Here is a 14,631-nt window from a genome sequence, read left to right as displayed (position 1 = left end):
TTTGTAATTCTGTGCCAACAGAACTCTGTTCTGTGGACAGAACTTTACTCCCTGAAACAGTATAACACTGCCTGTGTCATACTGTTACAATGAGTGCAAAAAGGTATAGTTTCTATTCAAAAGGCACTTTTCTAAAATTATTCCTTTTTTTGTTTTGCCATGTTATTGCTCCCTCTTTTTGTATCAATTCCCAATATAGTCTATGCAATGAGGTCTCCAGAAGTGCTCCCTATTTTATAGGAAGCAGGTGCTTAGTGGACTGATTTTTACACTACTTTTGGTTTCTTACAGATGTTGCTGTTCATCCTCAAAAATGCAACTGATGGAAGGAGAAAAGTGGCCTTGCACTCCTGCGAAGACAAGAAACCTTAAAAGAGTCTATCTCATGAACAAAAATAGACTTGAGAAGAATGTATTTTACATCCATCACCTTGTATTGCACCAGAGTGTTCCAATGATGTATTCAATGATTTAAACGCGTCTATTTCCACTTCCTTACCCCAATATTGTAATCAGTTACCAAAGTTCGAAGCTCTGAAACTTCCTTTCTTGACTTCTCTGCCTCTCCACTGTTTTTTAATCCTTCAAGGCATCCCTTAAAACCTACCCTTTTCTTGCCCTATTGCAATGGACAAGTGATATTATCACGAGGCTATTACTCCAGAAACTCAGCTAATGTTCTGGGGACCTGTGCTTGAATCCCGCCATGGCAGGTGATGGAATTTGAATTCAATGGAAAATATCTGGAATTAAGAATCTACCGATGACCATGAATCACTGTCAATTGTCAGAAAAACACATCTGGTCACTAATGACCTTTAGGGAAGGAAATCTGCTGCCTTACCTGGTTTGGCCTATGTGTGACTCCAGAGCCACAGCAATTCAACTGCCCTCCAAGAGCAACTAAGAGACGGGCAATAAATGCTGGACAGCCAATGATGCTCATGTCCCACAAAGGTATAAAAACATTAATCTGTTTACGTGGCCTAATAGATCATTTTACTATTGTAACAGTGCTACGTAATTGCGTGTTATTATAAAAGAACGTATTTATGATTTTTTCATCTCTAAACAACAAAACAAATTTCCCTTTATTCTAGACACTATTGCAAAGAAAATACAGCACAGAAACAGACCATTTAACTCAACTGGCACAAGCTGATACTCATGTTCCACATCTTATCCTTCTTGATCTAACCCCATCAGCAAAACTGGGGTCCCAATTGCATCAATCTTTCTTTCCTGGTAAAATGTTAATGGGCGTCCTGCCTGCCCATTGGCTCACTCCTGTTTTTATGACATTTTTGCTCTGAAACTGGCACGATGTGGTCGTAAAATTCTGCCCTATTTCCTGTCATGTTCTCGTAGTTTCAAATAAAACAGTTCTGAATTTTGGCCACATAAGGCATTACATAAATGTAACTAAATCATAAGCTCTTACCTGTTGCTATTCTTTGGAAAATTACTGGAATGGGGTCTCTTGTAACTAGTACATCATCATCGTTCTCTGAATTTGACACATATGTATTGTCTAGAAGTGAAAAAAAAGCACACATGAAATTATTTAACATTATTCATAGGCAGATTGTTTTGTACATTCAGAAAGCAATAGACATTTTTAATGGAAAGTAATTTTGAATGTAATCATTTCCATCAGAAGTTGGGATTTTTAATTCTGTTTCATTGGTGTATTTGGAGTCCTCACCAGCAAAAGGCTGAAAACAACAGTCTCCAGAGACCAAGGCATGTGATCTGACAGGGATTTCAAGTAAAGAAGTCCCTGAAACTTAATAAATAACTGCACCAACTGTGGCTCAAAGAAGGAATCTGGTGCCCTATGGTTTATTGTATGAGGCACATCCTGGAACAGAGGAAGTACAAAATTTGGACTTTAAGAATATCAATCCTTCCTAATGAACTGTATGAAATAGAAGCAATAGCGACCATTTCTCACTTAATGCAGAGACATCCAGCATACAGCACAAAAGTTCTCTTTAGGTTTAATTATCTGAATTGGTAACCGTTTACTGTGGTAGTACAAATATAATTATACTGAAATTATTCACTGCCCCTTTACAATAGATGTGGTAAAGATTTTGAGACATTTGCTCCTATATAATAAACTGAGTGAAATGATGAATGCATGCATGTCCCACACACATTTTCTTGCAATTGTAACAGCTAATACAATAGATTAATTTTTAACTCTGAAGAAAACAGTTGATCGTGAATGGGACCAGACAGCTCGCTAATTAATCAATACGAGATTGCGGGCCTTATGTTACCAATAGGTTCAGTGCAGAAGGGTGTCAGTGGGCATAATCCAAACATAAGCATTGAGATTGCAACCCGCAGACATTCCGAGTCTATGGGCAGCTCGCTACTGGCCACTGGATGGATCTTCCAGTTCTGTGGTGTCTACAGTGTTTTGTGTGGCCTGCGGGCCTTGCTGTGGGGCATGGTTGCCTTCAGCGTCGTCAGAAGATCCCTCCGATGCAAAGGGCCAGGAAATCCCAATCTATCTGTTTTTTTGCCTGCCATACTGCACTGATATCATGCAATTTGTAATAAAAGAAATCAATTACAACTGGCAAATTGTACAGCAGGATAAACTGTGCACAAATAAAAGGAAGAGAATGTACTGTTTCGCCTACATTACAGAGTGACAAATTACAAGGTTGTGAACACAGTGAACTAAGACATTCTGTATTGTAATGACATTGAGTGTTCAGCAGCTTCCAATTACTGTAATCATTTGTTTGCTGTTCTGCATAGAGTTGCCAACTCTGCTCTGAATTGGCCAGGTATTTCAAGGAATTGAAGATCAATTTCCATGACATTGGTCTGTGCAACACTGGAGGAAAATCATAGGGACATCAAAAACAGAAATTTTCTTTGAAACTTTCTTTGAACATCTCTATTTATCAGATATAGAACTATTGAAAATGGTGATGAAGGATGGGGTCTGGCTGACATTTAATTGGGTAATGAACCTTTTTGTTTTCTAATTGGCACAGGAAGATGGTGCTTCGCAAGGATAAATGTGATGGCCAACCAATGGCTTGACCATGGGTCATCATGTGATGAGAGCTCCAGGAATATATTTAATCATAGTTGGTAACCCAAGACCTGCACCAAACACAGAGTATGAAATTTGTATACTGGTGAAATTTTATTTGAAAGCAACCTCAGTAGGAAGCAGATACAGCAATGAAGAAGCTCTCACAGAAGTTTCATAATGGTAATTCAAGAAGGAATTTTCAGATAAATGGGCCCAATGTGACATAGATTCGTGGTGGTACTGATAGTTGTAAAAATCCTGCTTCTGGTATCAGCAGATTTCCTCAAAAAAGCTTCCTTAATTTTCTTCATCTTTAGGGTGAAGGCTTGAATATTGCAGCATTTTGAATGGAACTCCTACAACTTTAGAACAGTAGCCAGCTAAAAAAAAAGGCCTTAACAGCGACAAGACTGTTGTCCTTCAATATATTGACATATCTTTTAATTCATTTGTGGGACATGGATGTCACTGGCTGGCTGGCCCAGCAATTATTACCCACTCCTAGTTACCTTTGAACTGAGTGGCTTGCTAAGGCATTTCAGAGGGCAATTGAGAGTCAACCACATTGCTGTGGCTCTGGAGTAACATGAAGGCCAAACCAGGCAAGAACAGCAGACTTCCTTCCATAAAGGACATTATTGAACCCAGATGGGTTTTTCTGACAATCACAATGGTTTCATGGTCATCAGTAGGTTCTTATTTCCAGTTTTCTTTTAATTGAATTCAAATCCAACCATTTGCCATGACAGAATTTCAACCTGGATCTCTGGAATATTAGCTGAGTTTCTGGACTAATAGTCGAGCAATAATATCACTCGACCATCACCTCCCCTAAGACAGGGTTGAAATTCTATTGAAAACTGTAAGACTGTTCACTGAGATTGCCCATAAAAAAATAAAGCAGAGTGTGAACTGTGACTGCAATTCAATTCTAAGCTTCCAAATTCCACTGCATAATTATGGCCAGGAGAATAATTTCTACCCAGTTGGATTTCCACCCTGATGTTATTTGTCGCACAAAGTTTAAAATGTTTCAGTAATCTGAATGGAACATGAGAGTAGAGTGCTTTCATGGATCAGGTTGCAGTGTTGCAGACTGACAGGCTGCATTCTGTGGTCATTATTCCTTAAACAGTAAGCTTTTGTTTTCTAATTTTATTCCATTCTTTAAGTTACAAAGTTAATGCACCGAGTGGATAGAACAAGCCCTCAATCCATCTTCTTGTTTGCTCTGAAAACTAATTTAAATTCAAACTGAATCCAATTCATGGTTGCCACAGAAGAGACATACAAGATCCAGGCTGAGAAGAAAAGGCATTGCACCCGATCTTGGGCTTGGTCTTTGCCAAAAGAGGCACACAGATAATAGACAGCAAATCTTTTGAATGGGACCAGCGGGTGAGTTACCTATGCTGCGCTAGCTCACCAAGTATCAGCTGAATAATGTTGTTCACAATGATCTAGTGAAGACATTTCCATATAGGACATTCCCGGACTATCGTTCATGAGGAGCCTTGCAGAAGTGAACTGTTTCTCTATATGGAATCAAGGCAAGCATAAATAGGTCTTTAAACTAGTTCACCTTTATCCAGCTCTTGTAGAAGTGGCATCAATCAAAGTTCTGGAAAGCAGTCAACTTCCCTCATGATATTGTTCAATAATAGCACCCAGAAAATAACAAAAGTTTCCAAGTCATGGGCAAGGATAGTTGCTGCAATGTGTTAATTATTATTTGTGAAACAATTCAGGCTGAGTAAGCTTAATTTCCTGAGTATTAATGGAAACAAGTCAAGAATTAGCTGATCTGAATCATGACAGCAGTTGGTGTTCGACTGACTTCAGTGGCCCAAGATTGAAGGAAGGCAAATAAATTCCTGATACTCAATTAAAGCATTTAAGGGCCTTTTCTGTCCAGCTTCAACTGGTAGGTGGATGATAGTTCTAGGGGGATAGAAACATTTTAAATCCTAAATCTTGAGCAGGAAGGTAGGTTGAGAGGCACTATCAGTAGTCCCCTTCTGACTAGGAACACTCTCTCCTCCAGGACCTGACATCTCAGGGTCTCAGTCTCCACCCAACCTATCGACTGATTCCCCACTTGCACCTTTCTTGCACCATCCCCTCCTCTCCCCACCACATATTCCCTACCCTCTCCAGGCATTCCCTACCCTACTCTCCCTGGGACCCCAGATGCTGACATGTCGAAACATTTTAGGTTAAATTTTTAAGATGGCAGGGGCTCGACAGAGTGTTTGCAGGGATGAGTTCTGACAGATTTGCTGCCATTTTATGCTCTAATGAATGTTAATTGGCAGCAAACAGGACTTCCATCCTCACTGGGAAGGAAGTCCCACCTTGCCGAGCTACTGACTAATCAAACTGGCTGACAGTTCTCTGCCCCTCCAGACACAGTGCTGCAGTGGCCAGAAGAGGCACTGCAGCAGCATACCTTGGATGAAGTGTTGAGACATGGAAACCAGTTAAGAGACTGGGGTGTCAGGGAAGGTAGGGGACTTGAGGAGGGCAAATTGAGATATCAGTGAATAGGCTATGGGGGAGAAAGCTTCAGAGGTGACTGGTTCTTGAAGGAAAGGTGGCCCCAGTTAGAAGGGGGATACTAATGGAGGTGCACCCTTCCCATTCACCTCCCGCCCCCCGCACGCTACCACCACCATCACCACCTTCCCAACCAAGTTTTTTTTATTTCCCACCCCTGATCTATCCACCAGCCAAGGAAATTGCAGGAAAAGGTCCTTGAGTGTCCATGAAGTGGTCCTTGAAAGGCCATAATTGGGGCGAAAGTGGGCTTCTCATTTGACGCACTGTGAACAGCTTGGGGCAACTGGGCATCTGGGGGGAACCCTGTCCATGCAATTTCACACTCTACCCACTCTCTCAAAACCCAGTGGAGGGAGCATAAAATTCTGAAAGACCTGCTGTTAGTTGTATTGATCCAAACAGGTGCCTGACTGTGGCGACTAGTGGAATTTCACAGTAACTTCATTTCAGCATTAATGTAAGCCTTCCTTGTGACTAATAAATAAACTTTTTAAAGAAAAATTCAGGCCTTAGCCCAAGGTACATTGCAGTGCCTCCTCTGGCCACTGTAGCACTATGCCTGGAGGAGCTGGAGAACTGTCAGGCAGTCCTGCCTGCTGCCAACAATGCTTATTAGAGCACAAAACAAGGCAGTGCGCCTGTTGGAGTCACACCAACTCTCTGGATGGTGGGATTGAGCCCCTGCATTCCTAACAATTTTGCTCTTTAATTATGCTTTACTCTCCACAGATGATGCCTACCCTGCTGAGCATTTCCAGCAGTATTTGACTTTATTACACAAGTTCCAGATGTTGGTACTATCCACTCATTCCTATTAGAAAATGTATGTGTTGCAGATGTGCTTGTGCTGTAAGATAGGAATTAGGTTAGAGTTGATTCTGATGTCCTTCATTCTCAAATCAACCACTGGCATTCCTCTTTCTGTTCACTGTGAAGAGTGCCCAGATTGCTGTGAAGGGTCAGTGATGTAGAAATCTGTCCTGAGCAGGAACATAAAATAGGCTAAGGTGAATCGGCAGCTTGTTTTGCATCCTGACAGGCTTGCATCTCGATTCAAGTCATCTGGCCGGGTGTTTGCTTTGTAGAATCTGGACAAATTTACAGGGTTAGGATCTACAGGAGGAGATGGAGGAGAGGGTGGTGAGCATTGAACAGGAAAGAAAACTAGAAAACTTCCATTCAACAGTAAGGAGGAGGGGGTGGGGTGGGGGACAGAATCACATTCATTAGTAGGAGATCAAGCAGTGTGAACCTGAATTGTTTAAACGTGTAATAATGAATAAATTGCAGCAAATGAGTCTCAACTTTTTTGCTGCAGAATCAAAATGCTCTGCCAGCAAAACTGTGGAAGAAATGCAATCTCTGCTAATTGGACAGGACGTGTTTGCTGTTGCAGCTTAACTTCCTTGTCATAATGGAACTGTTAAACAACATCTTGCAGGTCATCATTACAATGCAAAGCCAGTCTGGATGGCACCTTATTAATATAAGACAAACAAAATGCCAATTAAAATTCCACTGTGCGCAAAGTCACTTTTCTTTTTAACTTAATTATATTCTATCTTTATTCTTCCATGAGGTGTAGATGTTGCTGCCATTTGTCACCCATTCCTAATTGCCCTTGAACTGAGTGGCTTGTTAGGTCATTTCAGCAAGCAGTTTTGTGGGTCTGGAGTTACAAATAGACTAGACTAGTTAAGGATGGTATACTTCCTTTCTTTGAAGGACATTAGTGAACCTGCTGGGTTTTCACAATAATCAATGTAATGGTCACCATTCCTGAGACTAACTTTATGTTCTTGGTTTATTACTGGAATTTAAATTCCACCTGCTACCATCATGGGATTTAAATGCATGTCCCCAGACATTAGCCTGGGCCTCAGGATTACTCGTTCAGTGACATTACCACCATACCGTCATCTCCACATTCATGTAAATATAATGTTCAAGCATTAATGTTGGCAGCATGGTGGCATAGTGGCTAGATCTGCTGCCTCACAGCGCCCGGGATCCAGGTTCACTTCCTGGCTTGGGTTACTGTTTGTGCAGACTCTGCACATTCTCTCCGTGCCTGTGAGGATTCCTCTGGGTGCTTTGGTTTCCTCCTACAATCCGAAAGACATGCTGGTTAGGTGCAATGGCCATGCTAAATTCTCCCTCAGTGCACCTGAACAGACGCCAGAGTGTGGCGACTGGGGAATTTCATAGTAGCTTCATTGCAGTGTTAATGTGACCCTACTTAAATCGGCCTCGCAGGTGGAGGAGGTGGTCAAGAAGGCGTATGGTGTACTGGCCTTCATTAATCGAGGGATTGAGTTTAGGAGTCGGGAGGTAATGCTGCAACTTTATAAGACCCTTGTCAGGCCTCATTTAGAGTATTGTGCGCAGTTCTGGTCGCCTCACTATAGGAAAGATGTAGAAGCTATTGAGAGGGTACAGAGGAGATTTACAAGGATGTTGCCTGGACTGGGAGGCATGCCTTATGAAGTTAGGTTGAGGGAGCTGGGACTCTTTTCCCTGGAGAGACGAAGGTTGAGAGGCGACCTGATAGAAGTTTACAAAATGTTGAGAAGAATAGATAGGGTGGACTCTCAGAGGCTATTTCCCCAGGTTGAAATGGTTGCTACGAGAGGACACAGATTTAAGGTGCGGGGAGGGAGGTTCAGAAGTGATGTTAAGGGTAAGTTTTTCACTCAGAGGGTGGTGAGTGAATGGAATCGGCTGCCGTCAGTGGTGGTGGAGGCGAACTCGCTGGGGTCTTTTAAAAGACTTCTGGATGAGTATATGGGGTTTAATGAGATTGAGGGTTATAGATAGGTCTGTAGGTTGGTAGGTGTTGATGTGATCGGCGCAACTCGTGGGCCGAAGGGCCTGTTTGTGCTGTAGTGTTCTATGTTCTATGTTCTACTTGTGTCACTTATAAATAAACTTAAGCTACATGGCCAGACATGCCCTATTTTTTGAAACAATAGGCAAAAGGCACATACCTAAAAAGCTGGGCTTGCAGGCTGTACTATTGCACATGAACCTGGACACATTTGCCCAGGATCATCACCACTAAAGCTCACTGCGCCGGGGCGGGCGTATCTTTGGACTAATAATTGGATGGCAAGTGCTCCACTAGCAGGGGCACATCTAGAGGACCTCCATACCATGATTTACCAATAAGTTATCAGATATTCTGCTGCTTCTCAACATCAGAAGAAATCAAATATGCCTCACATCTAAGGAGAAAGGCTGGCTTGAACCCCTGAATGGGATGTACACAGTCACTTGGCTGGCCAGTACCAAGGCTTTACCAAGTAATAGCACTCTCAATGATACCCCAGCTTTCACTGAAAGTCAGGCTGCAGGAATTCTTGTTTCTGTTAGTCCCAATACAGGCCTCATGATCCTTTCTGTACTGAAGTTCAGCTCCTTAAAAAGCCTTCAATAAATCTGAATGTTAGGTTTCCAAATTATCCTATATTAACAATGGCAACTGCAATTGAGATCTCAGCCACGTGGGTTATTGCAGCATCATACATGAATGTTGCTGCTTTGAAGATTAGGGGTCAAAACCCCAGGATCAAACGGTTGCCAAATTCGGCTGGTTTTGGAGAAAACAGAGAAACATGACAGAGCAATTTCAAATCCTGAGACACCTGCTATTCTTAAGCTGCAAGAAGCTAACTGGATGAAATGATGCAGAATTAATTCATACATAAAAGCAAAGTACTATGGATGCTGGAACCTGAAACAAAAATAGAAAATGCTGGAAAGTCTCAGCAGATATGACAGCATCTGTGGAACGAAAATAGAGCCAATGCTTCAAGTCTAGACGATCCTTCATCAGAGCGCTCTGACGAAGGTTCATCTATATTCAAAATGTTCGTTCCATTTTCTCCCCACAGATGCAGTCAGATCTGAGCCATAGAACCATAGAAAATTACAGCTCAGAAACAGGCCTTTTGGCCCTTCTTGTCTGTACTGAGCCAGTTTTTGCCTAGTCCCACTGATCTGCACTTGGACCATATCCCTCCACATCCCTCTCATCCATGAACCCATCCAAGTTTTTCTTAAATGTTAAAAGCATTTACCACTTTATCCGGCAGCTCATTCCACACTCCCACCACTCTCTGCGTGAAGAATCCCCCCCTAATATTCCCTTTAAACTTTTCTCCTTTCACCCTTAACCCATGCCCTCTGGTTTTTTTTTCTCCTCTAGCCTCAGTGGAAAAAGCCTGCTTGCATTCACTTTATCTATACCCATCAAAATCTTATACACCTCTATCAAATCTCCCCTCATTCTTCTATGCTCCAGGGAATAAAGTCCTAACCTAGTCAATCTCTAATCAGCTGAGATTTTCCAGAATTAATTCTTGTGGCCAATGACATTTCTTCTTCATGGCAATAAAGAAGCAAATCAGTCAAGAAGTAATGCAAGAAAGCCTGCAAGAATGATATTGCAACTGCATAGGGCCCTTAAAATAAACTCAGTTCACCCCATTTAGCCCCAATAAATTATTCAGTGTTTTTGAACTGCAGCCACTGAAGCGGATAAGAAAACCAAACAGGTTATTGTATACAGCAAGGCCCTACAAACACCAAATACATGAGAGGTCAGGTATATGTTTCGAGAATGAACACAAATCTGCAAGGCCAGAGAGATAATTGAGAAGGGGGTTCCAGTAACTTAAGAAGCACTAGAATGAAGAATTGCCCAAAGCTGCAAATTTTAGTACTTTGACACATAAGGACAATCCGTGCATGTGAACATCCCCTCATCCAATGTCCCAGCAAAGTCAAACATCAACCTAACATGGACGTATAATCACCATCCCTTCATTGTTACTGAGCCAAAATCCTGGCTCTCTCTACCTAACTCTCCTCTGGTTGAACTCACACCTTGCACAATGAAGATGATTATGGTTGTTAAGAGGTCAGTCTTCTCAGCTTCAGGACATTAAAGTAGTTTATTAGTCACAAGTAAGGCTTGTGACTAATAAATTAACGCTGCAATGAAGTTATTTTGAAATTCGACCAGTCGCCAGTTGATGCCTGTTTGGGTCAATGCACCTAACCAGCACATCTTTGAGAATCACTGCAGGAGTTCCTCAAGGTACTGTTCTAACGTCAGACGTGGGGATGACCATTGATAATTGCACAACGTTCAGTACCATTTGCAATTTCTCAGATTTTGAAACAGTCTATATCCAGCAAGACCAGGACAATAACGAGGTGTCATCTTAAACTGCTGCCATTCATATGGTCCAAGTACACCTACAGTGTTTTAGGAAGAAAGTTAAGAAAAATTGACCCAGTGAAAGTGAAGAATGGTGATATATTTCCAAAACAGAAAGGTGTGACCTGAGAGGAACCTGCAGGTGGTGGGTGTTCCCATACATCTGCTGCCCTTGACGTACTGGGTGGTAGTTTGGGAGATGCGACCAAGGAGTCTCGGTGAGTGGCTGCAGTCCATCTGGTAAATGTATACACTACTGCCACTGTGCATCAGCATTAGAGGGACTTAATTTTTAAGATAGTGGAAAGGGTGCCAATCAAACAGGCTGCTTCATTCCTGGATGGCGTTGAGCCACTAGTGTTGTTGGAGCTGGACTCATACAGCCAAGTAAAGAGTATTTTATCACACTCTTGACTTGTGCCTTGCAAAATTTGGACAGGCTTTGAGGAGCCAGGAGGTGAGTTACTTGGCTATTTCTTAATATGACATTTAGTGACTTGAATCAGCTGAAGGCTGACATCAGTGATGCTGGGGACCTCCAAAGCAATTCTGAAGGACAATTCAGGACGGGCAATAAATGCTGACCTAGCCAACAATGCTCACATTCTGTGAATAAGTATATAAATATCCCACAAGCCAAATGTAATACTGTAGAAGGAGTGGCAACCACCAAGTAGAGTAACAGCAAAACTATTGATTAACTATAATAACGACTTACAGAAAGTGAGAATGATGCTGCTGAATGCTTGAACTCCCCAGTCCTAGACTGCCTGGGAGACCCCGTCCTCAGCCCCAGGATTCACGCACTTTGGCCTGATTGGTCAAATGGGTCACAAGATTCTCAAAATCCTCACTCCACCACTCCCCCGCCGCCTTAAAGGGGCCTGCTACTCAACTCTCCCACTTTAAGTCCTTTAATAACACATAACAACAAAAGTTAAACTATTAACAATATAACAGCATAAATGAATTATTTAACATAATCCATTATGCAGTCAGTCTGTCAGGGGATTTCACTCCCTTTTAGAATGATGCTGTTCAACCGGAGGTGTTTCATCAGCAGGGACTGATTTGGTTTCACTTCCAGAAATCATCTTACCTATGTAAAGGCGAATCAGTGCTGATCACTTCTCTAGTGTTCCCAATAGAATAGTACTCAGCCCTTCCTGAAGCCGACTGGTTTCCACATGGCTTTCAATCACAACAACATCATTGATGGGCATACCTGGAGTAGACTGCCCCATTAGTTCTCAAGGTGTCTCCCTTCTTCTCAAATGATTTAGATGCTTCTTCAATATTTTTACCTTGAATTTTGACTTCATATGATAATCAGGCTGTGCTGGCCACAATACCTGGGAACCAATTCTGACCCATCCCAAAATTTTTAACATATATTAGATTATCTACTTGAATGTTCTGTCAGGTTGTGTTGAATGATAATTTTTGTTTTGCACACCCTCCCTGCCAATTTTGGAAATAGCCGTTCCAATCTGGTTTGAATATGCCTATCCATCAGAAACTCAGTAAGAGTCATCACCTGTCCAACTTTTCCACCTAGTTGACCATCATCTTATAGTTCGCACATTTTCGTACAGTCTTTCTTGGCTTAAGTATAGGCACAAGGTGAACCATCCACTCCGCAAACTACAAAAGTATGATAATGTTCAAATCTTCTAACTTCAAAGTTCAGTCTCCACCTTATATAGTGAATAGGGCACAGGTTTTGCTCTGTAAAATTTGGTGTGGCCCCTGGATGTACATAAATTTTGCCTAGTTCTTCCTGACTTATCTCCAGAGATAATTCAAGAGGTCCCCTTCTTGAATTTTGAACATTAGTAGTCAATTTGATTTTATTTCCTGAGGCCTATCTCATCCCAGCAAACTTGGCTTTTGGTTCCCTACAATTAACAGCAGTTGGGCAAACTGCTGTCTGTAGCTGACAGGTACTGATGTTGTTCCCAAAATCCATCTAGCCCCTCCACTATATTCCACCAGCCTGTGTGCCCTGTTCTTTAATCTCAGGGGCCAAAACCCTCTGTGTAGGTATTGATAAGTTTTTTCCCCACTACTGAGGTGGAGGCTCCTATGTCACCATCCATTGTAAGCGGATGACTGTTAACTATCAATACAATTGTGAGGGGAGCCACTTTGTCCACCTTAGTAATATTCTGCCTATGTACATCTGAACCTTCTTCAAGATTACTCGCTACTCTGTGCACTGGAGCCTCATTATTTTTCTCTAGCAACGGGCAGGTACTGTTTAGTTTTGCACTTGCTTTGTATGTGCCCTTTCCTGCTGCAGGCATAACATAGTTTCTCTAAATCCACACCTCTCCTGGGGGTGCCCATCCCCACACCAATAGCATTCTTCACAGTCCTTGCTTTGTAAATCAAGGCTTCTATACTTCTACACTTGTTCTGGTTCTGTGCTTCTTTGGTCATTCAACTCACCCACATCTCTGGTGCTAATGCAATTAACAGTTCCCCTCCAAACTTGGTGGATCTTGACAGCTTGCACGCTTTGATGTTCCATTGCATCTCTTCAGTATTTTCCATAACAAAGACATTTTTGAATGCTTTTTTTCAGGTTATTTCCCTTTCCGTTAACTGTTTCTTCTGTATGGCAGCATTATTCACCCCACAACTAGCCGGTCTCACAACATCTCATTAAGTGCAGACCCAAGTTCACAATGTTCAGCCGTTTGTATCAACCTCACCACAAAAGCAGCTACCACCTCTCCAGGGGCTCTTGCCATCGGATTAAATGTATATTGCTGCATAGTCAATGAGGGCTTTGGATGATAATACCCTTTTCTTGACTTCCTCAAAGATTTTAGTGGCAGGGCATCCAGAGAAGTCAAGCTCCTTATCAATACATAGGTTTGGGAAATTGCACGCTGATAACAGAATTACATTCCGCTTCTCTACTATCCCCTATTTGATTTGAAGAGGTATCACAGGTGTTCAATGTATTGGGAACAACCCTCTGAATTAGGGCTGAATGGCTCAAGCATCCCATTTTGAAACCGCTCTGATTGTTGAACAGTCATACTTCCAAAGACTTATACGCAAGGTCTGTGGAGCCATTTTCTGTTGCAAATTGGAAAGTGTGTCCTTGCTACTCATCACCAATGTAATTTGGTAGAAGGAGTGGCAACAACTAAGTAGAAGAAGAGCAAAACTATTTGTTAACTATACTAACTACTTAAAGAAATTGAGAATGATGCTACCAAATGCTTCAAATGGACTCCAAATTCTGGACCCCATCCTCAGCTCCAGGATTTGCACACTGCGGCCCAATTGGCTAAATGGGCCACATGATCTTCCAAAACCTTATTCCTTAAAGTGGCTCACCACTACATCAATCTTCACCACTTGTGCAGAGGCTTTCACAAACAACAACTAAGATCAAGTATTTAGTTTATAGTTGACTAAACTCCTGAATATAAATTACACAACTGGCAAGGAGTGGGTAACATAATGTGTGAAGTCAGTTTAAATGTCTTCCATTGTAGAACAACAACCATAAAGAGCTAACCCCAAAATGTGGATGCTTGTCAATTATATCTCTGTAAAGTCCATGCTACATAACAGAAATTATAATTATGATTCAAAATGTATTCAGGTCACTGAGAGTCAGAGAGAGAGAGAGATAGAGAAATATGGATCGCATCTTAGATGGCTTGCACATTATTGGCTGCATACTGGCGATCTATATATAAGCCATTTTACATGGTGCTAAAAGTGATATGAATGCAGCCAACATCCAAAACGCCAGCCTCTTGTA

General features: G+C 41.8%; 1 protein-coding gene across 1 annotated transcript in view; it reads right to left on the bottom strand.

Annotated features, from left to right (window-relative positions):
* Positions 1-14,631, bottom strand: part of parp8 (poly (ADP-ribose) polymerase family, member 8) — a 377,525-nt gene that overhangs the window by 191,175 nt on the left and 171,719 nt on the right. The window contains exon 4 of the mRNA XM_080185528.1: positions 1,442-1,531. Coding sequence (XP_080041654.1) covers positions 1,442-1,531 — 90 coding nt within the window. The remainder of the gene's footprint in view (positions 1-1,441; positions 1,532-14,631) is intronic.

The sequence above is a fragment of the Carcharhinus amblyrhynchos genome, chromosome 1 (genome assembly GCF_965287045.1).
Source record: "Carcharhinus amblyrhynchos chromosome 1, sCarAmb.v2.hapA, whole genome shotgun sequence".
Classification (NCBI taxonomy): domain Eukaryota; kingdom Metazoa; phylum Chordata; class Chondrichthyes; order Carcharhiniformes; family Carcharhinidae; genus Carcharhinus; species Carcharhinus amblyrhynchos.
This window is presented reverse-complemented; position numbering and strand designations above follow the sequence as displayed.